Genomic DNA, 27,517 nt, shown 5'->3' on the forward strand with positions numbered 1-27,517 from the left:
CTGTATTTTTTGTCAGTGAGAAATATTAAACTCCTGTATTTTTTGACTGAGAAATATTAAACTCCTGTATTTTTTGTCAATGAGAAATATTAAACTCCTGTATTTTTGACTGAAAAATATTAAACTCCTGTATTTTTGACTGAGAAATATTAAACTCCTGTATTTTTTGTCTGAGAAATATTAAACTCCTGTAATTTTTACTGAGAAATATTAAACTCCTGTCTTTTTTGTCTGAGAAATATTAAACTCCTCTTTATGCGAGTAACTAAACTCCTGCATAAAGCCTATGCATAAAACGTTTCATGGCTAACTCTTTTTCACACACAAAGTTTTGTCTGACCTTCTTTGTCGCCTGTGTTCTCCTGCTGCTTCGAAACGACGCGCTCTCCTCGCGGAGAATGAGGTGCGATGGGCGGCCACGGGAAAAGTGGACTACTTTTAGCTGTGCACAGACTTCACCGATTCACCCGTCAATCTCCGCGAAGGGCAGCTGGTCGTCCGGCTCGATAGGACCAGAAAATGTCCTTGGGAGGAGACAATACACCAATGCTATTCCGTAACACATCGAGAACACAATTCAACTTAGAATATGAAACGACACAGAAATATCAGACATTTGTGTGGCAAGCTTGTGAGAAAACGCCGGGACTGATCACGCAAGCTGTTGTACGCAGCCTGCGTGATCCTCCTGCGTCTCACCTCGTTTTTTCCCATGCTGGTTGGTTTTATTAGATATTCTGGAATAGGCTGGTCACATTTCTCATTGGTCAGCCTCACATCAAGGCACTTGGTATTTTTCCGTAGAGATCAAGCCTTGGGTAAACATTACCCAAACTCCTCTGGACTGTCACCCCCCCTCGGGTAAACATCCTTTGGCCCATCTTTACGACCCCTTCACAAATGCAGTTTGTCACACACCCGTTCTTCTCTTAGACTAATGATGCAGACAAAATACATCACAGAAATATACTCATATATTCACATTTTATCACACACAAATATGTCCTTGAGGTCTGCAGTCTGTCCGGCACCAGATGTCTGCCTTATCAAAGAGTGTGATAGAGGAACAATGGGATCTGTGTCCGTGTGTGTGTGTTAGGAGTTCTTCATAATGTGGCATTACGAGCGGTAGCCGTCTTCGTACCCACAGTATCTGCTTCACATGTACAACAACGCCACCCTGTTTTTAGAGTAAGGGACAAGGAACCCTCTAATTAATTAGTTAATCCCGCTTCATACAGATACAAAAAGGGTGTACATTTATTAAAGCTGCATAATAGTTATGGGTTAATATATTTATATAAATTAGCTTGATAAATTAAAACACATATTTTCATCACATGTTACATTTCAGATTACAGTTTGACATTTTACTTGCATCCAGCGTTGTCACCACTTCACTGTAATGTGACACTTAAATAGTCCCAGATCATTTAATCACATACTCTTAGATGGAAGGGAGACGAAGAGGAAAGAAGGTGAGGACCACATGATGTTACATTCTATGCTGTTTGGAGACGCCACCGAGGCCGGCTTCCTGGAAGGCCCCCAAACTGCACAAACAACGCGTTATAAGCTGTAGTTTAGAATACATGACTGATGGTTGAAGGTTGCTTACTGCTGATGAATGGCATGTTAGGCTCCTGAGTTAAGGACCAGAGCGACGCAACAAGCAGACACCCGAGACTAGAATACGGATGAGTTAGCTCCCACTACACAATAATGCAGAAAGTATGTATAGATTCAACTCACCAAGTGTGAGCTAAACTACTTTGAGGCCACGACGCTTTACGCTGAAAGTAGCACTAGTTTGTCACTATTCTTCGGCTGCCCAGTCGGTGGCTGCCCACGAGTCCGAAGGTTTACTGGTCCGAAGGTTCACGAGTCCGAAAATTCCGAAATTTTAAGGTTCACATGTCCGAAGGTTTATTAGTCCGAAGGTTCACGAGTCCGAAATTTCACAGACATTTTAAAAGTTTCACAGAAATTTTAAAAGTTTCACAGAAATTAAAAAAAATTCACAGAAATTTTAAGGTTTACAAGTCCGAAGGTTTATTAGTCCGAAGGTTCACGAGTCCGAAGGTGTGTCTCCGTGCAGCGGGCTCTCCTTGCCTCCCTTTGCCCCACACACTGCTTTTTGGACTTTTCTAGTGTTGATGCACTTTTTATGATTAAACTCACGTATTTTCCAGAACCGACTTGTTTCTGTGCATAGCCTGAGCTCCTTATCGTATTATTAATGAATGAATTAACTCAAATAGCCCAGCAGTTTCGGCCGCGCGCCTGTAGACACTCCCGTCTTGGCCAGCTGAATTTCCTTTTTGACTACCAATCCTACGGTGATCGGATCACGCATTTCTATATATACATATATCATTTCTATACTTTGATCAAATGAAGGCATAGAGTGGAGGATTCTGATCACACATATTTCTTATGATAAAATGAAGGCATAGAACGGAGGATTCTGTTCACGCATTTTTCTTATGATCAAATGAGGGCATAAAGCGGAGGATTCGAGATGTTCCCTTGTTATTTTTATATACACAGTACAACTTGCGGTGCCACCTGTGAGCAGCTGGTACACAACGTTGTGACGAGCCCCAGCGCGTGTCTTCGTGCTTCGTGCGCATTTTACAGACTACATCCCGATGCCGTCTGCACCTTCACTTTAGCCTATGAGGAACTTTCGGACTAGCGAACCTTCGGACCAGTGAACCTTCGGACCAGTGAACCTAAGGACTAGCGAAATTTCGGACCAGTGAACCTTCGGACTAGCAAACCTTCGTACTAGTGAACCTTTAAAACCTTCGGACTTGTGAACCTTCGGACTAGCGAACCTTCGGACTCGTGGGGGGTAACTGCCCAGTCTGCAGCTCTGTGAGCTGCCATCTTTGTTTGACGTCAGACGTGAGAGGTCGGGCAACGTAACAGACCTCACGTCCGTCACTACGTGCAGGTGGACAATAGACCGTCCTGCTACAATAATATATACAAATATAGTTTAATACAGTCTTAGTGAAATGAATATAGTTGGTAATACAATCTTAGTAAAGTTAATATATTTGGTATTCCCTTCACTTCGCACGGCCTTATGGAACTAATAGGCCTCTCACCAGCTTCTGGCGCTCGGGAGTCTGCATGTTCTCCCCGTGTTACCGTGGGTTCTCTCCGGGTTCTGCGGCTTCCTCCCACCGTCCAAAGATATGCATGTGTTAGGCAAAATTGGCAACTCTAAATTGGCCCTAGTGACTGAATGTGAGAGTGAATGTTCGTCTCTGTGTTTATGTTTATGTGTTGGCCCTGCGTCAAGTTGGCCACAGTCCAGGGTGTACCCCGCCTAAGGCCCGAAGTCACTGGGATAGACGCCAGTCACCCGTGACCCCTAACCCCTACAAAACAAACTAATAGTGGAGATTGACTTTTTATTTTATTTATTTTTGATTTTTTTACATACTTTGATGATTTCACTTTTTATATTTATATATCTAATGCCCCTGCCATACTAATGTGAAAAAGGTGTTTTTGGCCCGTGGGCTTAATTAGGCAGGACAGCTTGGCGTGGAATGGGGATGTGAGAGAAGGGAGGACATGCAGCAGTGGTGTGCGATCTGGGCAATCAAGGAAAACGGGGACTGACCAATAAAATCTAAAATTACTGTTTGTCACAACTATATTTAAATTGGTCCAAAATACTATTCAAATAAGCCAGTTCTGTCACTTGTGCTGCTGAAACTTGGCTGAAGTCACAGTGTCTTTTAACACCTCTAAAGGCCGCTGAGTAACACTGGACGGGAAGCTTGGTTCTTCTTGTCCCGTAGCGCTTCAGTCTGTGACCGGGTTCAGAGGCACAGCATTAACATGAGTAGAACCAGAGCAGACAGTAGCTTTTTTAGAGGTCTGCATTTGCGCTCTGAGGACCACACAGCCTTAAACCCATGGATCTATGCTCAAACCACGCTGAATAAACCTGTGTGGGAATCTTGGATGTTTACAGGTTGTGCTCTAACTGAGCATGTGCGAAGAGAAGGAAAGCAACAGCAGTGCCAAGTTTCAATAAATTGATAAATTGAAAACTAGACAAGTATTTGTTTGCGTTTCTAATGATTTGACATTAGTTGTTCAAAATACAGGCAATGATTTCACAACATAGAACACTAATCATTACATAGAAGGTGCAATGAATTGATCAGGCCATTTACTCTATTCAGGATTATTTATTTATCTGATGTGAGAGTTTAGCTCAGTAGGATAGGTGTTTGCCCTTCCTGTGTTTAAAACTCACTTTTGCGTGCAAATGTTATCCACCAATTATTGATCCCCCCGAGTCTGCTTGTCTGTGACATTCCTGAAGTCCACTGTCTTCTGGGCATTGAACTCCAGGTTATTACCGCTGCACCAGGGACATCAGCCAACCACACTCATCCCCGTCCGAGATGAGCTCGATGAGGGTGGTGTCGTCCGCAAACTTGATCAGCTTTACGAAGTTGTGGCTGAAAGTGCAGCAGTTTTGTACAGGGAAAAGAGCATGGGAGAAAGTACACAGCCCTGTGGATCCCCTGTGCTGATAGTCCGAGTGTCTGAGACATTCTTCCCCAGCCGCACGCACTGCCTCCGAGCCGTCAGGAAGGCAGTGATCCACCTGCAGGTGGAATCAGGCACGTTGGAAGATCTTGTCCCGGAGCAGAGCAGGGTGTTGAAAGTCCACAAACAGGATCCTGGCATAGGTTCCTGGGGAGTCCAGATGCTGCAAGATGAAGTGGAGTGCCAGATTGATGGAGTCGTTCATAGACCTGTTGGCTTTGAAGGCGAACTGCAGGGGGTCCAGCAGGGAGGAGGTGAAGGACTTGAGGTGGGGCAAAATCTGGCGTTCAAATGACTTCATGACTACAGATGTCATCGCACATCTCACCTTCTGCAAGTAAGAGTTTTCCCTTCTTGTTAATTCAGAGAAAAAATATCCGTCAATACAGGGAGTTTTCTGCATGTTTAGGACCACAAATACACAATGATATCAATTTAAACCATTTAATCAATCTGGTCTTGTTTTTACATTATTTTCTGACTGTATTCACACTTAAATAGTATTCTGTACAATTTTCTGTAATTTCACTATGTCTTAACACAAGATCTTGACTGTCAGAAATAAAAAATGCAGGGAAATCAGTTCTGGCTTTATTCATTCATGACCCTTGACCCACACATGAAGGAGTGATCCTTAGCAAACACTAGGTAAATTGTGTGAAGAGGGTTGACTAAAAACCCTCTTATAATAAATTTAGCCAATGCCACTTTGTATTCACGTCTTCTTTAAAGACACAGTATGTACTGTTTCAGTGGAGGATCCACCACCTACTTAATTTTACTTTTTGTTCCATTTCTTAATTGTTTTTTTCCCCCTACTTTCCGGTGATTTATTGTTAAAATACCTTGAAATACTTGCATTATTTTTGTGAGCATGTAGCCTCTCTACAGAAGACCTATAACTTGACCTGAAAGTAGTTGTAAACATCTAAACTAAATTTACTCACAATCAAAAACTAAGCTATAACAAAACATCTTAGATGATTAGTTACTTTGAATTCACTCAGTTATTTGCTGCCTGTTTTTTGTCAAGTGAGGTCAAGTGAGGTCAAGTGAGGTCAGAGCAGACAACTCCATATTCTGGTCACTTACTTTCTCATTCTCCAGATGAAGCAGGTCCTAGTTTTTTATCCAGGTGAGTTTACATTTAGGGTGCTCTTCTTCAGTGAAAAGGGTTAATTACAAAAGTACATAAGTAAAGATTTCCACAGGAGGTTATTTGAAAATAAGTATATATAACAACTTATAATATAAGCGTGGATGACAAAGTATTTTAAATGTTTTAGAAGTTGTTATATTAAAATAAACAACTGTATACAGTAAAAAACAACAACTCAGGAGCAGTAGTGCATTTCATAGCAACCGAATAAATGCTTCACTTTCAACATCACTACAAGTTCAAAAAATGTCAATATTTATTTTCATTTTTTTCATACAAAATCATATACTGTGGCATTTTGTTTCATGGTTGTATTATTTACATGCTTGATTTGGAATGATTGGACATTTGTTTTTTTAACCATATGACAACACTCAAACAGCTGATTTTGTCTTCATCTGTTGTTCAATCATCAAGTCAAATTCTTGCCTCTCCCTAATAAAAGACATGGACAGGTTACATTTTATTTTTCTAACATTTACGTAGATCTGCAATTTAAAAAAAAAAAAAAATGTATCCATCACAATCTTACCTGTTACTTATACATCGCCCTTTAAGATATTTTTCTTCGGCTTTTTTTGGTGAGACGTTGTCTACTCCTGCTATAGCATGGATTAAAGCCTGTGGCCAGACACAACATTACATTGACATCAAAACAAATCTGGTTAAAAAGGAAAACAAAAACAATTCCCAATAAAACTTACCTCAGGTAATAGGACATCCAGGACAAAGGGAACACGATCTATTGTTTTAACACTTTTTAGGCATGCGTCTGACTCTGCAGCTGTAGTGTAAAGCTTGCTTAAATACCAGTACACCTGGTCCAACTGTTCATCATCTTCCAGATAAACATTTACTATCCGTCTCCGTCTTCTCCTTGCACTCAAGAACCAGCAAAGCCACTTGGACTGCTGCTGCCCCCGCATTATAGCCTACACAAAGTTAAAGGAGACACGTTACAGTGAAAACTTGTTTGCTGCCCTATCATCGACTCTTTTATTTCAATTAAAATGTGCATCTTAAATGTTTGTGCAATGATTATTACATAGACCTGACATGTTAGAGGATTTTTTTCACATCATACCATAAGGTGCTGGTCCACCATGTGTTGCTTTACAATGAAATTAACAAGTTTTCCATTTGCACGATTGTGGGCAGCATATGTCCGGTCCGGCAGCAGTCTCTGTGCTTGCTTCATTTCTCCTGAGACCTGCAGCTCAGTAAAACTGTCATCAAGATCATCATCCCCTGAAAGGGACTCCTCCATCTCAAGATCAGTGGCAAAAGTCAATCGCTCTGACATGGCCTGGTATTTTCTTCTCACTGGATAACCTGCGTTTGTCAAATTTTATAAGTTAGAAGGATAAACATTGCTCCCTGCATTTAAATGTAATTTGCTGAAAACAACATACTTATATGGTGAGCGTAGTACTCAATAAATGTGCCGGAAAATGACCCAATTCCTGAATAATAAACACAAATTGAATACAGAACTTGACATCCACCAGTGAGAAGTAGTAAATGTCTTTTGTTTACCTTTACGCATGATGTAATCCTCAATGAGCTCAACCGACCTCTGAATTGCAACCTTATAGTTTTCTTTGGCTTTAGACTGCAAAACAAATGGAACAGAGATGAGAAATGCAGTGTTTGTGTAATTATGTGTAACCATTTAATAAATAAATGAATTATAATAAGTGAAAAGTCTTACAATAAGTTCATTGAACTCTTCACATTCATATGGTTTGAGAGTTTTCAGAGACACTATAAACCTTTATCAAACAATAGTTGATAATCAATTAGATGATAATAATAAGAAAAATAATAATCCAAGTGAAATCTAAACATTTAAATATTTCTTACCCCCTCTTTTTTTGAATAAAATATTCATCAACAACCATAATGCTGGCTCTTTTCATTTTTGGGTTGACTCTTTTGACCTATAACAGAATGTTTACATAAAACACAAATTATGAAAGGCAACGATCTTCACTGTCACTTTGATAACTTAAAATGAACATTATTACACTCACCATTGCGGGCCAGAAAGGATAATTTCTGAATTTATGCCAAACAAATCCTCCAGTTGTTATAGATGAAGATTCTGTAAGATGAAAATAAATATCTTTTAACTGGTTTTATATTGGAATAATTGAGAACAGCTCACTTACTTGTATCTCCCATTAAGAAGCTGGGAAAGTCCTCCTCTTCTTCATCTGCCGGACTCTCCTCATCTTCATGAAAGGACAAATGTGGCTGTGGTTCCTCATGAACACTGAGCTCTATTGATAAGTCTGACGAAGGTAAGTCCTCTACTCGATACAATTTAGAGCACAAGAAAACTCACATTAGTGCACATTACAGCAGTCAATTGAATTACCACCACATATAACTATAGTTAGGGATGGGACAATAGACAATAATATTGTTTATTGTGTTAAAACGAGTAGGCAATAATTACCAAAGATAATCACCAATATACCTCCAAATTGTGCAGAAAAAAACTGCTTATCCAGAATGTCTTGACCGCTGGTATTTTTATTTACAAGAAAGTACAATTTTACAGTCGTTTAACATGAAACATCATTCAAAACATTTAAAAGAAAATGTATAAATAGTGCAATTATCATGGACATGGACAAGATGTGTCAATACTGTCCCATATCTAACTGTAGAACCAGGTTACTACTCTTCACCAGAGAACAAAATGATGCAACACATTTTTACCTTGTTCGCTTGAAGTGTCCAGATTCAATCGTGGTCTTGCACGTTGAGTTAGTTCAATGAAATGTTCCTTTGCAGCTGTTTTTCTGCTACGTTTTGGCTCAGGACTATTAGTGCTATTAGAGGCCCTCTTCTTTTTTAATGGTCTTGGCTTCTGGGCTCTCCTCCGGTTGCATGTTTTCACTTCGTTGCCTGGCGATTCTATGGCTGATATCTGAAATATTATAGAAAAACTATGAAAACAAAGCTTCAAACCAAAGTAGAGTAAACGAATCCTGCAGAAATCTACCTTTCGGACCTTTCCAACAGGAGAAAACGTAACGTTACCTGAGGAGTCTAAATGATAGTGCTTATCATTAAAAATAACCATTAGGTATCTTACAAAGAAGAATAAACGTTAATTTACCTGTCATGGTCAGAATATCTTGAGCGTAGGCCTGGCGAAATGAACAGCTTTTAGCCACATTGAACCGAAGAGCCTAAAACAAAATGAAAAGGAATTTAATGCATTGGCAACATAATTTCACGTTTAACGCACTGTCATGAGATGATCGCGCTCTTTTTAACCTTACCTGCACATAAAAACAATGTTTGTTGGTTTTAAATCGAAAAGCAGCCTCCTACTTTGGCAAAACAACCAAAGATCCGAGAAAAGGGCGTAACAAAACGTCCTACGTCAGTTATTTTCGAAACTGTTTTTATTCAAAACTGGTAGAGATGGTCAAAGATAATAGTACACTTAAACAACAAAAACAACCCCCAAATTAATCGAAATGCTTTTTTAGTGTTTTCTTATATATCCGGGGTTTCTTCCTCACGCAAAACGTGTTTGAAGGAAAGTTGTGGGAGACAGCGCCCTCTTTGACTCACGGAGGTACTGCATTAACACAGTGAGTCCACCAGAGGGCGCTGTTCGCCTCCTCTCGCTTTACTCCACATCAGCCTCATTCAAGCGGAAAGTCATTTACATTTTATATCTTCAAAAACACAGTTTGCCTAGATAAAATTACATTATACCAATATTTTTTGGCAAATCATCTCATCGTTTGGAGTGTGCCCTAAATTAATGCAAGCTATTATTATGATCACTTTTCCTTCATTCAAAGTCAAAAATGTGATGTAGTCTAGTCAAAGTAGGCCTACGGAGTGTGTTAAAACGGGCAAAGTTCAACGTTAATGGGTATTATTATTATAGAGGTAGGTCAATCCTTTTCTACATTCTGTGTCTGTCTGTTAGACCTGTGTTTGTCCCGCCTCCATCCAGATGTGCAGGTCCGTCGCCGGGTTCCACTGCGCACTGTTGGAAAAGCGTGTGGATCAACTAGTCCAATGGAAGATGGAAATGTCCACTTTTAGGTTAAGGCACAGCACACGTATGTCGGGCTCCAGGTGGCGACGTCTAAAAGAACAGGACAGATTTCAACGTGGGGACGTGGATTTGGTTTTACCTGTTCAGCCTCTTCCCAAAGCCGCGTGAGCAGAGTCAGATCTGCAGATCCTGTGCGCTCAGGCTCAGAGCCTCATTGCACAAACACGCTGCTGACAAGGGACACACTGGTCTATATGAGAGACTCCACTGCAAATCACAATTGTCTATTGGACATTCTGCCAAGGAACTGGGATTTAACCTGTCATCCACATGCGCCTGGGAGCTTACCACCAGACTGAGAGGCGCAGCCTGCAGGGGCGTGCACTTTAGGATATTGGCTCTTTTTAGGACATATTCTTTCAATACCCCTCGCTTCTCATCGCCCCCAATATGACTTCTCTATCGGGAACGAAGGAGAGGTCTGGAAGCAGCAGGAGCAGGAAATATGCGGTAGGTTATGGGTGGACTTCTGTGGTATTTTTATTATTTAACATTAACATTTAACTTCATGTTTCTTGCCCATATGATTAGCCTACTTTTATGCAACATAAAGGTGGTCCATGTAACTTTTGGGTGAGGAATCCGCAATCTGCTTGTCTTCATACTTCCAATGTTGTTCCACAATATGGCATTGACTTATCTTGGCTTAAATTGATTAAGGTGTTTTATTTTTTAAATCCCTTAGGAAAACATGTATTATTACTATGAAGGGAAATCCTTTCCATAGATCTCAATTGGTCGTCAGCCATCACTACTTGTCTCCATGGAAACAGAAAATTCCCAGGCAGAGTACTAAGATCAAGCAGGTGGCACTAGAAACCACCTGTCACCACCTACATCTCACTCTCATTTATAACTCTCTTGTTTGCCTTCACCTGCTGAGATGATTGAGCTCTTTGGTTCTTAATATAACTTGCCTATTAATTGGAATAGCATCATTATCACCCAACTATTTATACCAGTGAGCTTTTTGTAGTCATTAGAAAGTAACATTTCAGTCATTTAAAGTTTCCCCTCCATTCAGCCCTTTGGTTGAACACAGCAACCACTGTAATCTTCTTCTTCTTCTTCTTCTTCTTCTTCTTCTTCTTCTTCTTCTTCTTCTTCTTCTTCTTCTTCTTCTTCTTCTTCTTCTTCTTCTTCTTCTTCTTCTTCTTCTTCTTCTTCTTCTTCTTCTTCTTCTTCTTCTTCTTCTTCTTTTTTTTCTTTTTCTTCTTCTTTTTCTTCTTTTTCTTCTTCTTTTTTTTCTTTTTCTTCTTCTTTTTTTTCTTTTTCTTTTTCTTTTTTTTCTTTTTCTTTTTCTTTTTCTTTTTCTTTTTTTTCTTCTTCTTCTTCTTTTTCTTTTTCTTTTTCTTCTTTTTCGTTTTGTAGTTGACTTTATTCGGACTTTAGACTTTATTCTTTGTTAAAAGCATGAGATTAATGCGGATTTTTTTTTCAAATTCGCACGCATTACTTTCACACGTCCATGATGACGTCACTTAAGTGGTCAGTAGCATATCAAGGCTTTTTTTTTCTTTTTCTTTTTTTAATTGACAAAATTCTTTATACAAATTACATTTATGACACAACACAAACATTTAAATGAAGGCCAGGGGGGCAAATTACAATTACAAATCAAAAACATTCAAAGACATACAGTTTTCAATTTGTTTAATAACAACAGGAAAAAAAAGGGATACTGATGATGAAAATGTACTTTTATGAATATAGAATTTGCTAAATATAAGAATTAATTTAATTGCCATTTTTTTAACTATAGTCCATGTTTGTGTCATGGAAACCAAAAATTATATGTTCAAATTTGAATTTAAGTTGGGTTCAATGGTAGCAGATCAAGGCTCCTCAGGCGGTCAGTAGCAGAGCAAGTCTCTCTCTCTCTCCCTTTAAATGGTATAGATAATATAGTAGATCCATGGGCATAGTGTAAGTTACATACGTTGAAGAAGTACAACTACAGTAGGTACTGTTGCTTCCGGTTACACAGGAAGCTACCAAAATAAAAGCAAAACCTTATAAATTTACCTTTTACAGGGAGGGAGACTCAGAGGGAACCAGGACAGAAGCGCATACGGCACACACTTTCAGAAGCTCTGCTGTAATGGATTTGTTTTATAAATGTTTGCATACAAATAGTTTATAAAGAACAAAAAGAATGGAGGCAGACTGTTTCCTGATTCTGAAATGGCATGCATCTCAGGTTGCTGTCAAGTCTCTAATTATAATTTACAAGTAATAGGCTAATATATCTCTAGAGGTTTAAATTATGAATCACATGGGTATCACAAGAGCTACAAACTGATGAAAGAAATAGACCCTACGGCAGCAAATAAGAAAATAAAGAGAGGATGTTTGATCTCTTTTAGGTGCCCGACACATCCCCTACAAAATCCTCCTCTTATTTACCAGAGACTTGGTACCGTAAAGTCTATGATGAAGGCACTCGCTCTAGCACGCGCCCTGCCCCTGAGGGTGCTGGTTCAATGCCGAGCTCCACAGGCACTCCGTCTCCTGGCTCTGGAATCTCCTCTCCCGGATCTTTCTCTGGATCTCCTGGGACCATCTCTCCAGGGATTGGGACCGGGTCGCCTGGTTCCCTCGGGGGCTCCCCTGGATTTGGGACTGGCTCTCCAGCGTCAGGAAGTGGGAGCTCCCCTGGCAGTGAAAGAGTCATCTGGTGTGAGAACTGCAACGCCAGGCTGACTGAGCTCAAACGACAAGCACTGAAACTGCTCATCCCTGGGCCATACTCCAGCAAGGTAATCAACTATACCTATTAACTTCCTTTTACTTAGGCGTCTCCAAATGAATGCATATTTTGTGGTGTGCGGGTGTGCAAGTGTGGCATTTGGGTATTTGACACACATTAACTTGGTTATCTCTGAAAGACTGAACATTTAATCAGTCGTTTCATGGTAATACAATAGAATCACAGTTATTGTTGTCATAAATCATATGCAGCCAATACATTGCTTAGGATTCAGCTGAAAAGAGCCAATGGGTCGCTAAAATGATTTATTCTATAGATGGCTTGCACATATAAACTGAAGCATACGGATGTTTAATTTTAAAAAAAAAATTGTCACTATAATCATATCAATCAATTTATTCAAATTTAACTATGTATAGTGCATTGAAAAATATATAGGATGTAGAATTCAGGATCATCATTACCATTCAAATATGTCCATTGTCCGCTTCTTTATACATTCATGAAATGACACCGCACCTTCCAACCACAAGATATCTTTGTGTAAGTCTGTAAATATGGTAAATGTTTGCATAAGACATGAGGTGTAAAAAATATGCCAAAGTAACCAGATGTTCACTTTGACAGTCAGACTATTGGCAGTTGAACCCTGAAGAGAACGGACAAAAATACACACTATACATACCATGTTTGTCTTAGTATTTTGACTTTTGTTTATTGGCTTCAATTGCAGTGACATTTGCAAATAATAAAGTTCAATCACACTCCAAACTAGTAGCAGACAATTGTGATCTTCGGTTTAAAAAAATAAAAAAGTCAAAAAACTCTTAGAAACTTACAGAGGCTGCTTGGTGTATGAAGATGAAGATATAAGTGCAGATAATGGGTTCAACAAATTAACAAATTGATGTGACATTTGCAAATCGTAATGGAGGTTGAATGCTAATGAGAATTATCAGTGGGCACGCGCTAATTAAAATGTTTCTGGTGAGGGTTATGTCTGGGCCTCCTCTGTAGTTACACATGTATGTTTATCCTCCGCTCTTCAGCTCAATGATCATGTTCTATGCTGTTTGGCAGAGCCTTTGCAGAGTCTTTACTAGACCTGCGCCATGCTGATGGTTTGTGACAGAAAATGAATGCTCTATAGTCTCATCACAAAAACAAATTCAGAAGTGGTGTGTCTCTCACTCAACCTCCACACACCATGAACAGCACCTAACCATCTGTTTACAGAACGTGAGAAAGGCAGGATGCCGCATTGACATTTCCCACTCGTCTCTTTTCAAATGAATGTTGTTTACCTAATGCTAATCACATGCTAATAGTTGACCTTCACTGGTGTCACTGTGGCCACATTGATGTCATTTTGCATCTTTGCATCTGTTTCTCCATATATTATGCATAACTGATCAAATTTGCTTACAAAAAATGAACCATATCAGTACACAGTCCACTTGTTAAATTATTTCAAAACATGAAGGTCATTCATTCATTCATTCATTCATCACCATTGGATAATGCAGAATATGATGTGATTGGATCAGCATTAGGTATTACACCTTGGACAGGACTGCATCTAAACATACAGACACATTGTCCATGTGAGTCTACACAAGAGTTCACTTTGCTTCTGTAGTGACCAAGACATATTCAATAAACAAATATTAAATAGCAATAAACAAATTCAATTGAAAGTCTGTAAAGGAGGACAGGTTACGAGAGGTGTGGTTTGTAAGTTGTCTCCTCATTTGGATACACAGCTGTTTCTGGTTGAAGGGTTGTAAGTGTGCTTCAGTGAGGGGTCTGAGAGAGGGGTTTGTCTGTGCAGATGTTCGCTCATATTCATGAATAAATGGAGTGAGATCTGTATTTAATTTGACCAGTTCAGCCAATGAAAGTGGGTCGGTATTATCTATCATTGAAAGTTATTTCATATACGGTAGTAAATAGGATCTAAATGTCAAAATTGCCCTCTTAAATAGGAGTTATTTACCTGCACAAGCACTTTATTGGGATTGTGTAACAATGTCATGTATCTGTTGAAATTGTGCAGACCAGCAGATTGTTGTCCTAATGTGTGTCTGGTTGTTGTGTGGAATGTGACCTGCAGCATTGTGAGGCCAAGATAAATTTCCTTTCGGAGACAATAAAGTTTAACCTAACCTAACCTAAGATATGATTTATTCATCTCAACCAACAGGCAAACATTTGTATGCATATAATATACCCAGTGTATATTGTATGCAGAGGCTAAAAGGGCATGTTTAGGAATTCCTCTATCATGTAATGAAAAAAGTAATATCTCTTAATAATCTCAGAGAATGATAAAACTTCCCGGTAACAAAGCCATTGTAGTTAAGATAAGATAAGAAAAATAAATCCAATCTGAACTTTCAGAAATCAAAAGATGAAGATTAAAATCAGTTATGTTTGGGATTGTTGGGATGAAACCATATTAATTTCTTATTACCACAAAATATTTGAATAACTATAACCCTCATTGGAGTTTGGGACTGATTTACACCACCACAATTGGATTTGCAAAATGTAATTAATGTTGCTAATTCTCTTCTAATGATGTCTTGGACTACAAAAAGAGACGATAATTAGTCAATATATGAGCTCTAATAAAACACAAGCATCAGTGTTCTCCTCGGCTATTGCTCCTCTGTGGGGATATGTTTTTGCATTGAGGTAGTTAAATGGCTATCTCGTCATGAGCAGATCCCATAATGTTATAGATGTAGGCCCCCAGTAACCGCTGCAGCTGCTGTTGCCCAGGCAGCGACTTGCCGACAGATGTGACGTGCATACACCATCAGCGTTAATGTGTGGCTCATCGCTGTGTGCATGTCGGTGATGGGCGAAGAGAGGGCGAGAATATATCTCCGGTAGAATCATGAGGTCCCATGATGCCGAGTGTTAATGCAAGGGGGAAAAGGGGGGAAAGTAGTGTTGTGTTGCTTTTAATGGCGGTTTGCAGCCAATTACAATTGCAATTACCGCCCGCTACTGTAGTTGTACGTCTTCTGTAGTTGTGCATCTTCAAAGTATGTGTTTTACGCTCTACCGTAAAAACAAAAAAAAAGGAGAGAGAAAGAAAGAGAGAAACAGAGAGAGGAAGAGCAAGAGGAAGAGAGAGAAAGAGAGACGGAGCACTTGGTTGTCTTCTGTCTCTCCTCGGGGGAAAAGTATATAGATGGAAAGTGAGGGAGAGTGATATCATGTGCTCTTATGCCTTTCAGGTGTGAAAGACATTACCATATAAAGAGGACGCGTCATCAATAACAGCAGACTGAGGGGATGGATAGGTTTTGTCGAGGGAGGCGGAAGGGACGCTGATGCAGGCAGAATCCAAAAGCCATCTCAGTGGCTTTATGTGTTAATGGCATCTTACCTGCGCCCCAGATCACAGAGAGTGAGAGCTTAGAATGGAACTAGTTTTAGACTTTCTGGCACATCCATCCATCCATCCATCCATCCATTTTCTACCGCTTGTTCCCTTTTAGGGTCGCGGGTGACTGGAGCCTATCCCAGTGACTTCGGGCCTTAGGCGGGGTACATCCTGGACAGTGGCCAACTTGTCACATACAGTTTAATAATACGTGTGATTCTAAAACCTTTCCAAAAATCTGGGTACATGTACACGGGTGATTTGAATTAGTTTGGTATAGAGTCTTGATGATGGCAGTGGCAGTTTTCCTCTCAGCGTTGTTGGTCCAGGCTTTATATTTGGCAACGCACAGTTTCTTCTTGCCGCTACACTGTCCACATCTCAACCAAGGCTCATCAACGCTGGAAAAGGATCCAATTTGTTGATTTTACTTTGTTCTTCTATTTTATTATGATGTATAAATGAGTGTTCCATGTCTCTGTTTGCACTGAAACTGGCACTCTATCTTGCTAATGAAATAATTTGGATAAATAAAGTATTTTTTATTGTGATGTGATCTACGAAAATTGTCACCAAAAACACACATGAATTACAGCAATATTTTCTGTTAAATAATAATGCATTTGTCGTATATACCGCTTTTTCAGACGCTCAAAGGAAACGCTTTACAATTGTGTGTATTATTCAGTCTCGCTCTCACTCATACTTGGTGGTGGAAAGCTATAATTGCCGGGTGCCAGTCTGTGCCATCTGCCCTTCTGACAACCACCAATCATGCACACACCACACATTCATCAGGTAAAATGGGTGTTTGGGTGAAGTGTCTTGCCTATGGACACAACCGTAGCGCCACTGCTGGTCCACTGTGGCATTCCCAGAGGTCTTCCCTCCATACGATTGCATGACAATTATAGACTATTCTTGAGTAAAACAATTTAATAATGATTAACCAAATATCCTTAAAGGTCCCATATCATGCTATTTTTCCTGTTTCGTGTTCTACCCTAAGGGTATATTTGATGTGCAACACCCATAACATAATAGTTATTAAATATCACCCATATCTTGGACCCCGCCCACAAACCCGGAAATGCAGATGGCTTAGTTTGAGATTTGCCCCCACCCTCCCCTACCCAACCCGTGACGTAGTCTCAGTGGGAGGGCGTGTTACAGGTAGTGTTTCTCACAGAGTGCTTCCTGGAGGATGGACTGAAACTACGTGCTGCTATAGTAGCCCCCGTTCGTCTGCTCATCCGAGGAGGATAGAGACTGTTCTCTAGCTAAAGACTGCAGGAATGAATCAAAAAAACAGTTACAAATATGAGGTACCAATAGCACTGTAAGAAGGTTAAACGCTCTGAAAATCCAATTTTATATGATATGAAACCTTTAAATATATTATGAATTGAAACCAGTTTTTTAAAACTCATCACATCAAGCTGATTTTTTAGCAGCTTTGGCTCGTAGCTGCCATGGAAACAGTTTTATATCACACCAGGAGACAATAATGCATGGAGCCATATACACCGTCTGACACCTCGTTTCATGTTAGTTACACTGTTTACTCTGTGTTAGACATTTCCATTCCTCACTGTCTTACTTCAGCTTTCACTTATATTTTTATCCCAACTTTTGAAAGTTTGCAAAGTAATTTGAGTTCAAATGAAGTTCTCAATTTTCCACTTTTCCAGGTGCCATCTGCAGCTTGCTCACAGTTTATATTTGGACTGCTAACTACACATCCAAGATTAGCCTGACAGCAGCACTCACACAAGAAGTACTGTGTCACTTACACCTTCTTCACTTGTCGAGAGATTTTCTGTGCGAGAGACTGAAGATAGATGTGTTATGTGACAGACTGATGCAGTGTCAGGATGTGTCTCCACAAGTCTGAACTTTATCTGAACAACCATAGATAAGGCTCAGGAGGGCAAAAGATGTAAGGAATGATGTAATGACGATGTAATGTAATTAATTGCTTTACCAAAATGCTCCCAAGCCGACCATATTGACAGACAAACCCTGCTGCAGTTGGTCACAAGGTGCCTTTACCATTTTGCGGTGTTATTAATATAAGATACACAGTCTGGCTTGTTTGAGTAGAAATGTGCTATATCTGGTTTCAGTATAAACACATCCAGGAGCGTCAACATTTGAGAGAAGATTGAAATATAAACTGCTAAACTAATACAAGAATCAGCATTTCAGAACATGTTTGTAGAGGTCTGAACTACAGCTTTGTGTTGTTAGTGAATCATTGAATAAAAGTAATTTAATAAAAGTAGATAATTGCAACTATGCAATTTGATAATTCAAATTGGGATTTTGATTCGTTCATGATATATTTTACAACCTTAATACATGCGTCTGATAGGACAGTACTTTTTACACCAACATTTTTCACCAAGTACCACCTAAGGAAATATTTGGCTCTCTGAGTACCATCAGATCTGATCTATGTCCTAAATCTAAATTAGGGCTAAACCTGACCTAAAAGTGGACTGCACCACTGCTATTATAGTTCTAACTAAGAACTTACTCAGCGGAAGACAGAAATGTTGTTGAAATTTAGTCTAAATTAAGCAAATTTGAGAGAAGACCTGTAGGACCATGTGTACCACCAAAAAGAGCTTCTGTACCACCACTGGTATGTACCACAGTTTGAGAACCTCCTAGGAGGCCCCTGAGCAGCAGCTCTCTGCTCCTGACATGTTGCCCCAGCGCCATAGAAGGATGGGTAAAATGCAAAGAAGGAATTTCCCTCACGAGGGATTAATACCTTTAACCTGCTTTGTCTCTATAAATCCGTGCTTTATAATTCCTATAATACAAGGTCGCCTAATACAAATGTTCATTGTTTCAATCATCAACCAAAGAATCGACTAAGTCAACCTTCATACTTTTTGTTTCATGTTTAGAGTAAACTATTTGTCTTGGTTGGAACATGTTCATAGACGACTAGATGAACTATATCCAAAGATCACTAGCTTCTTGTTTACTGGATTATATGTATTCATGGGTCATTTGTATCATTTTGAGGACTTTTTCCACTTAAGATATATATTTGCAATATGGATAACCATAGTAACAAGAGTTTTGAGGGTTAGCCGTGATGCTAATTTTAGAACAATTGTGAAAGACGTAGTGCGAGGGGACAATTATATGCTCTTTCTGCTTGGTGTTAATGTAAGCTATGGAGAGCATTTGTCAAAACATTCACCATATTCCACTTTAGCGCTGGACTGTAGACTGCTTGTGCTTTTATAGACATTCCTGGCCTCGCTGTGTAGTTGAAGATATTGAGTCATGCCAAGGATTTGTGTATATTTGGAGCTGGAGACTGTGCCTCTATTGTGTTGCGGTGGTGTAAAAGGCCGGAGGTGAGACCAACACAAGACTGTTTTTTCAGTTTCCTCTTTTCAAAGCAGCTCCAACTCACTCACCAATGCTTGTGTATCAATGAGTCAACCTTTTACTTAAAATCCCATCCCCAATCCCCCAGTTGAAATGAATGTTTTAATGAAGTCAAAGGCTAGTATGGAGCTCTGTGGACGTCACAACTGGGTCACTGACTCGGTTCTTATCCAGTATTTCAACAGCCTCTCCTCTGTGTCTGTGTAAACTTGTCAAGGGAAGTGCAAGGTAAGAGAGGTGATGCCAAGATGGAAAAAATAAAAGTGGGGGATTAATAGGGTGTGGAAGCAAGTAGTTGAATTTATATGGGCTGTGAATATAACGACGATTGAAAGAGCATTTATGTCAGTTCGGAGGTGCTGGAGAGAGAGTGAGTGAGAGAAGAATGAAATTGGTTGTTTGTTTCCACTCTGTGCTTCAATCAGTCAGAGAGAATAGCCTGTAGCAGTTAAACTTTCCAATTACCTTGAGCAGATGGAGCCTGTGGGCCTCGATTTAAAGCCTTTCAAATGCTTTTCGCTACGTCTACTATTGACTGTACATAAGCAATACAAACATACAGGGTTTTCCCCATTTTAATTTTAGTGATCTGATAAGGCTCTGTATTGAAAGTATTGAAAGTCTATCTGTCTGAAAAAGAGAAGAGCATTGAGCTGCTGGAGGTAACTTTGAGTCAGAGATAAACAATCTTCATCTTACGTTGAATCCTTGGAATTAAAAAGTTGAATTATGATACTCAATACTATGAACAAGTGCAGTGTAATTCTTTTCACTATATTTTGCACATGATTTGCTTTGAATTACAATCATATGTGATTTACCAAGATGGTATAATCTTGCCATTAGGGGTCTCAAGAAAGTATACTCTTTGTGCCAACCCCAAAGAGGAATAAATTGAGTTAATTGCACACAAATGGACAGAAGAACCTTATGTCACATTTAACTTGGTTGCGTTGCTCTAGAAGAATAGGGAATCATTTTTAAATATTTAGCACAATTTCTTGGTGTTGGCTGATGTCAGGAAATGGTCTGCCGACTGCAACGCAAATTTAACAGCAAATTAATGGATTTTAGTATTGTAAATTACCTCATTTTGCAAAAATGTGTTTAATAGTATTTTTTGTAGTTTAGATAGGGCTGTAGTTGACTGAAGAAATTCTTGGTCAACCAAAGACAGACCCCTTGTGCAGCAATCAATCAACTAAAAGGGGGCGTGGCACTGACAATAGTTATTAGCTATTAAGTATCTGATCTGACCATTTATCTGACCCAAAGTACATCCACAAGATCCCAACCATACGGCGATTAAAAAGTAAAAAGTATTTACATGTAAGAAGGCCGGGGGGAAAATCACTAACAATTCCTTCCACTCACCCCCACCCTCATCTTTTCTGTATAAATACCTACAAATTTGATCAATACAATCATCGACCAAAGAATCAATTAAGTAAATAAGGCATACAATACAACCACAAAGCAGGCAGTGCTATGTGTGACTGTTACAAGGGTACTTTCACCTGTGTGCACCACATGTTGTCACCACATCTTTACCCCGGTGAGCCTCACTAACCTTGGAATGGAAGGAGACTGTTGGGAAAATGAGTGGAGGAGGGGGTGGAGCGAGAGGGCATTCAAGAGTGTGTGTTCAAAGATGGATTACACACGCAACAGGCAATTTATCACTGTCACCAGCTCAGAGAGGGGAAAGATGGAGAGAAGAGAGGGAGAAGAGTTTGAGAGGGGGTTAAAGAAATAATACAAATGAATAGATATGTATAAGAAAAGGTAAAATGGATCTGAAATATTTTGTATGATCAAAGGGGATGAAGAGCCCCACAGCTGAAAAGGCACAGAAAAATAAGAAGAGTTATTGTTCATATTAATATCCACAAACTCTGAGCTCACATTTTCTCAGCCTACAACTAGAACTTCACCCGGCTATTCAGGAGACTTGCACTAAGACTACAGTACGTGCAATTCCATCTTGGACTGTGAATCATCTTGAGATTTTTCTATCCCTCTAACTATTCTCTCACGTGGCTGTATGTTGCTGACTGATTGGTTGTATTTACTGTTCATATAATCCACTTTTGAAATAAAAGGTCATATGAGTATTTGCTCTAGTGTATTGTCCGATCTCATCAGATCTCGGAAACTAAGCTAAGACCACTGGGTAAAATAGTAAATAAATAAAAGTTCACCCACAGTATGATTCTGATGCGTGTAATTGGCAGTCAAAGGGGCCGATGGCACAGATTGGAAGCCTCCCTTCAGTTAGTCTGCCACAGGGCCACTGTCGCTACAATAGCGGTTTACCACCACCACCAGCTTTGGAGTGAATGACTAATGCAATGGAAAGTGCTTTGGCACTATATAAATCCAATGCATTATTATTATTACCATTATCATTAATAATGCAGTTCTTGTGTGAATGCACTTTATATTGTCCACTATAGAAACACAGGATCATTTTAAATGATAAAGAACTCCATATGTATTTCAGCTGTATTCAGATGTAGTGTTATCACAATACTCAAATTTCAAACGCGATACTAAGGAATGGGCTACATACTCGATACCTATTTTGTTACCACAATAATACCCTAATTAAAAACATTTTAGACCGTAGAATGTCATTTTCAAAATAAATAATTGTATTTTCTTTATGGTGCCATAAATCAATCAAATGTGTTTATAGAGCACAATTCGTACAAAGCGCAATTCAAAGAGCTTTACAATGTTAAGACACATTAAAAAAAAAAAAAGAAGTGATCTTATACTAGTTCTGATAAAGTGCAAGATCATTCTGCTTAGGAAAGATCGAATTTTGTCCTGTTTATGTGATTTTTAGGATCGATACTAGTTCACTTCAGTTTTGATTTTAAAATATCAATTAGTATCTGATTTTTGATACTTTTGACAGCCTTGTTCACTGTTCAGATGGCTAAACAATTAAAGAGCTGTATTATCCGAACAGACTGTTGCTGTGCATAAAAAAATAAAGCTTATACATTTCTTTTCAAATCTCGTTAATTGTTCTGCTCCTTTTTGATTAGATTGATCATAATAGTTCAAAAAATCCTGCTGGCTGAATGATGATTTTATTTTTTCCTGTGTGACAAAGTGTTTAATGAGCACTTAACCCGTGACTAATCCATGGCAACAACACAAAGCCAATTAATTAAAGTAGTTAGTGGGAAACTGTGGCTGCTTGCTTGTAGCCTCTGGCAGGAGTAGACCCGACATCAATGAGTCTCAAAGAACATGCACTGACCTTATTTCACCTGGAGAGTGCAATGGGGGAAATGAAGTACCTTTCTGAACTAGTATATTCAAGATCATGGTTGTAGCCACAAACTCCAATACACACCAAGTCCTTATTTGTAATGTTCATTCATTCATTCATCTTCTACCGCTTGTTCCCGTTAGGGGTCGCGGGTGACTGAAGCCTATCCCTGTGACTTTGGGCCTTAGGCGGGGGAACTAGCTTGTCACAGGGTTAACACAGAGACATAGACACATTTCACATTCATTCACTTGGGCAATTTACAGTTGCCAATGTTACCACACACATGCATATGTTTGGACGGTGTGAGGAAGCCGCAGTACCCGGAGGGAACATGTGGTCTGGCCCGGCAATCGATTCTGCGGTAATTTTCCTTTCCTTTCTTACACTTTTTAATATTGCTGGTATGTTCTTTGACTAACAGGAACAAGGGACATTATACAGCTTAGACTTAACACATTCATTAATAATTGGTCTGATCCTGAGCCAATATCCTAGAACTGATACAGGCCAGTGCTTTTCCTGGATTGCTACACTTTTCTCCTCTTAGGCCCTGCACACAGTAGAAGTCTCTATGGAGGCTCCATGCAGCAAGTGATTTACATAGCCTATAGCTACTTAGTTTTGTGTATGTTAATTAATTTTCCACATCGCCATGGCAACAAACATTGTAATGTGTTTTCTTTGTTATTAATAATGCCTGTCATCTTCTTAGGGAAGTGTGTGTGCTTTTGTAGACTGATAGTCTTGTTGTCTATTAGTCTCATCTTTAATGCATAATGATTTTCTGTTTAAAATGTGTGACCATATAACCAGTGCACACTCATTACAGGTCCATCTGAAGGAATGACCAATTAAAAAGACGATTAAAGCCAGCATAAATTATAGTGGAATTAGTGGGGGATGGATGGAGAGGAAACCTGCTGCACCTGCATAGTTATTTTTCTGAATGAAAATATGTTCTAGTTCTGTTGTGGAAATATTTAGTCAGCTAAAAATAAATAGATATATAATACATTTGTTTCAGGTCGTAATATAGAGAGCGGTTCTTGAAATCAAATCAAGCGGAAACTTATTTGATAGTAGTTTTGGAATAAAGTTGATTTAGACTTTATACCGATGTTGATACCACAATTACAATACACAATAATAAGAATTTAAATTATTTCCACATCTTTCCCTTTCTCTCCCAGGACAGCTGAGTAGGTTGTTAATGGCATCGACTCGGTACGGCAATAGAAATGTTCAGAAATGAAATATATCTTTGTGATACAGAGGCAGACCTGTGCTTGACCTCAGCTGCTGTAACACTTGTTGTTTATGCTCTCTGACAGCCATTTATTACCTGTGTGGTATTGACCTTGCCTTCTTGCAGACACCCATCATTCAGCATTACACACACACCAAACACTCCATCAATCTACATCATGTGACCGACGGGCAAATCATGAACCCCAAGACGCTAGAATGGAATCATATTTTTCCCTGTCTCGTTCATTTGCTTTTGTGTTTTGGACCGTTGCCGTTTGTCAGGCTGTCATGACACGGTCTCACCTCAGTGTCCTCAGTGCAAGTGCAGGAGACAAGCTGCATCTGTTCAGCATGGAATCACAAATTCTAGAGCTGCCGGGAAACACAAGTCGCGTGCGTTACATTTTAAGCAAAGAGAAAATAGACAAGAGATAGAGGTCCCTTGAGTGGCAGTGGCAAAGTGGTCACAGCGTTTGGGGGTTTGAGTCCCGACCACTGAATGATGTCATTATGTCCACGGGCAAGACACTTGACCCAGCATGTTTATGTCTGAATGTGAGTGAAGGAGTCATCGAAGAGGGTCAGTCTACAGGACCCATCTGCAAGTAACTTTGGCAAGGCATCTTTATTTATAGAGCATGATTCATACAAAACAGCATCTCAAGGTGCTTTACAGTGGAGGGGATGTCAAGGGAAGTCGAAATAATTTAGTTGACCAATAATTGTGATTATTCAGGTCACAATACAATCATAGCAACCAAAATATTATAATTGTGAACATTTTAGAAGTCAAAATCATCATTCAGGAAGTTTGAGTTCATAAAACTGTGAATACAAGTTAAACAAGTATTTCATTCTTTCATTAAATCACTTCTTACTGTAATTGTAACTTAAAAACTTTATACTGTGACATACATAGCAGTAAGATAAGATAAGATATTCCTTTATTGTCCCACATGGGGAAACTTCATTGATGCAACGCAGGTAGATACAGAGGTAGATCCAGAAGAAAAGAACAGATCACTTATAGGAAGTTTGAAAAACACTCTCAGTAGAAGATCTCTTATAAACAAAAACTCCTATTGACAAAACCTCCCATTACCCAACAAGGGATGGAGGGGAAAAATAATAAAGATAAAAATAAATAATAAATAAATACCATTGCATGTGATCACGACAGTAATTGCACATGACTCTGTGCCACGACAGTAATTGCACATGAATTGCAGTAGATGGACAATGAACAATAAACAAGGCACATGAAAACATACGGAATAAAAACAGAATATGTAAACACTATAAATTAAATTAAACATGTTTTTAGTCTGGATTAAAACATGTCCATTTCCTGTGAATGAGACTTTCAACAAATTCCCGTGTTTGGTTGCCTATAGTGACTTAAGTCTCTCTCACTGTGTCTAGTCCTGACTCTAAAGCAGCAGTCCCCCCGCCGCTGACCTCAGGAATGAAGGTGTATGTGACCAGCATCACAGGCAGATACTCTGGCCCAGCCGTATACTAGAACATTATATGAGAAATAACCATACTTTAGAACTGACTCATAGATAGAAGAAACTTATCCAACATTGTGCAGTACTTTGTCCCAGGGATTTCCTTTTCTTTCCTCACTGACGTTATTTTGCTCCAACTGTTCAAATGAAATGTATCGTTCGGAATTCTTCTATGTTTTATGTTAATGTACGACTAAAACTATTACCAGAGCAAAAAAAAGTATGTATTGTGCTGTGCCTGTGCCCGAGTAATATTATGTAAAATGCGCTTGTGAATGTGCAGGGGGTATGAATGCAGAATGAGGTGGGTAATGAGTATGAAGATGGACGTTCCCTTTATGCTCATGCGTTACTCATCTGGAACTGATTACACACACAGGCCAAGAAACATTCATCCAGATATAAATAACTCTCCTTCTCTCAGGGGTTTTAACTGCTTACAGTGAGAGGACCTGGGGCACTTTTGTTCACTTTGTCTGCTCATCTGTCTAATTCATATCAACGCCTCATTGTTGCTCTAGAGTGATAGGTAAAGTCGTGATTTTATGAGTGAAGGACAAGAGTCAGACCTGATATTATGTAACAAGCCATGTGTGTCTCTCATATTTAGGGCTGGGCAATTTATTTATTTGTATTTCTATTTTGTCTTATTAAAAACAAAACAAATATGTGTTTAATATGCATTTCTTGAACAAAAACAACACAGACATTTAATAATTGTCACATTTCTTTCTCCAAAGTCTGAACTCTGCTCCAAACGTTTATTGACTGACCAGTTGTGAACCTTTCGATTTTAAAAAACCCCAGCTGATCATTGATGATTAGAAATGATCAATGACAGAAAAAGGAGCAATGACAGACATTTTTACAAAAATTGTTGAGGTTTTTGAGGAAATGAAAGGCTTTTAAGTGTGCTTTATAGTGCGGAAAGTACGGTGTATTTGCATGTGATGTTATGTTATAAATAATATAAACTGCTCTGAATTTGTTTGTTTTTTTACTATCAAAGTGCAGTAAGTTAATATCACTGGAGAATACATGGTTATATTGGATTTTTATAATAAATGATTCCTTCGTAGAGGTCAGCTTATGGTCGGCACTGCCCATCACTTTTTAATTTGGCTCTCTGGTGCCTGGTCATGCATAAGAAGAATAAATCTACCTTTGTTTCCCTTACATGAGTCATTTAACCACAATGAGCAAGTACTGCAGTGCGCTGAGATTTATGGAGTGCTGAAGAAAGAAAGAAAAGTATTGGCTAACGAATAGAATAGGGATGTATCATTTGCTAACTAGTCCAGGTAAACTTAAGAAAAACACTGTAATGCACTGTTTTAAATGTGAACACTGTGATGTGTCCATTCTTACCAGCAGAAGTAGAGTAAACAGACATTTTACAAAATGATGACTCATATAAGAGGAAAAAGTAGTGGTCCAAAATCCAAGAAGTAGGAGTAAAAAAGTATTTTTTGGAAACTATTTCTCAAATAAGAAAGGTTTATAATTTGAAGTTACCGGTAATTGGTTGGTTAGAACGTTATTAATGCACAAAAGCTGGTAGGATACACCACAAAATCTTCAAATAATGTAATCAATGTAAACTTTAGTTTAAAAAAAAAATTAAAAATTCTCAAGTTACACTGTAAAAAAAAAAAAATCTGTAGATCTTTACTCATTTTGTCATTTAAGCAATCGATGGTATCTTGGTCTACCAACAATGTTATTAGTAAACTAATTATTTTGGAGGAATATAGGCTTTATATTCTCAAAAGCAGACAGGAAAAGGCATGTAGATGTCTTGAGATTTGGTAGTTTATGAATAAATACACTGTTTACCAGTTATTTTCTGTATACATATTTGTAATTGCGTGATCTTATGGTACAGATTCATGGTGAAATTATAGTGATAATCATTTTGAGAGCTTTTGCCAGCGCCATGCCTCTTTTACTTGACTAATCGATGCACAGAGCAAGTGTTTAGTCAACCAAGTATTTCCTTAGTGGACTACAGCCCTACTGAGTACTCTGCTCATCAGGCTGTTTCTCATTTAAGTTTAGACAGTTTGGCCCCTTCTCAAATTGTTCTAATTTGGAACAGGGGCTCTCATCTCA

General features: G+C 39.0%; 2 protein-coding genes and 1 long non-coding RNA gene across 5 annotated transcripts in view; 1 reads left to right on the plus strand and 2 right to left on the minus strand.

The window, feature by feature from the left end:
• Positions 1 to 999: 999 nt before the first annotated feature.
• LOC140381474 (uncharacterized) lies at positions 1,000 to 2,824 on the minus strand. Its single transcript, XR_011931248.1, has 3 exons — positions 1,753 to 2,824; positions 1,619 to 1,686; positions 1,000 to 1,553 (listed from the first exon to the last, which is right to left on the minus strand). It is a non-coding gene; the product is annotated as an uncharacterized lncRNA (long non-coding RNA).
• Positions 2,825 to 6,074: 3,250 nt separating this feature from the next.
• On the minus strand, positions 6,075 to 9,001 carry LOC140381420 (PWWP domain-containing DNA repair factor 3A-like). The gene is made up of 13 exons (XM_072465478.1): positions 8,874 to 9,001; positions 8,757 to 8,803; positions 8,471 to 8,681; positions 7,915 to 8,055; positions 7,777 to 7,847; positions 7,607 to 7,683; positions 7,455 to 7,515; positions 7,280 to 7,355; positions 7,156 to 7,206; positions 6,828 to 7,075; positions 6,448 to 6,675; positions 6,276 to 6,364; positions 6,075 to 6,178 (listed from the first exon to the last, which is right to left on the minus strand). Exons 1-13 carry the CDS (start codon positions 8,878 to 8,880, stop codon positions 6,118 to 6,120), a joined length of 1,368 nt encoding a protein of 455 aa, XP_072321579.1. The 5' UTR covers positions 8,881 to 9,001; the 3' UTR covers positions 6,075 to 6,117.
• A 1,026-nt stretch (positions 9,002 to 10,027) lies between these two features.
• The window catches only part of kif26ba (kinesin family member 26Ba), a 73,532-nt gene continuing 56,042 nt past the window's right edge, over positions 10,028 to 27,517 (plus strand). For all 3 annotated transcript variants that reach the window (XM_072465609.1, XM_072465610.1, XM_072465611.1), the window contains exons 1-2: positions 10,028 to 10,286; positions 12,203 to 12,595. In XM_072465609.1, coding sequence (XP_072321710.1) covers positions 10,227 to 10,286; positions 12,203 to 12,595 — 453 coding nt within the window. In that variant the 5' untranslated portion in view covers positions 10,028 to 10,226. The remainder of the gene's footprint in view (positions 10,287 to 12,202; positions 12,596 to 27,517) is intronic.

This window comes from Eucyclogobius newberryi, unplaced genomic scaffold (genome assembly GCF_026437365.1).
Source record: "Eucyclogobius newberryi isolate DKJ021-1_F unplaced genomic scaffold, fEucNew1.0.hap1 SCAF_5, whole genome shotgun sequence".
NCBI lineage: Eukaryota > Metazoa > Chordata > Actinopteri > Gobiiformes > Gobiidae > Eucyclogobius > Eucyclogobius newberryi.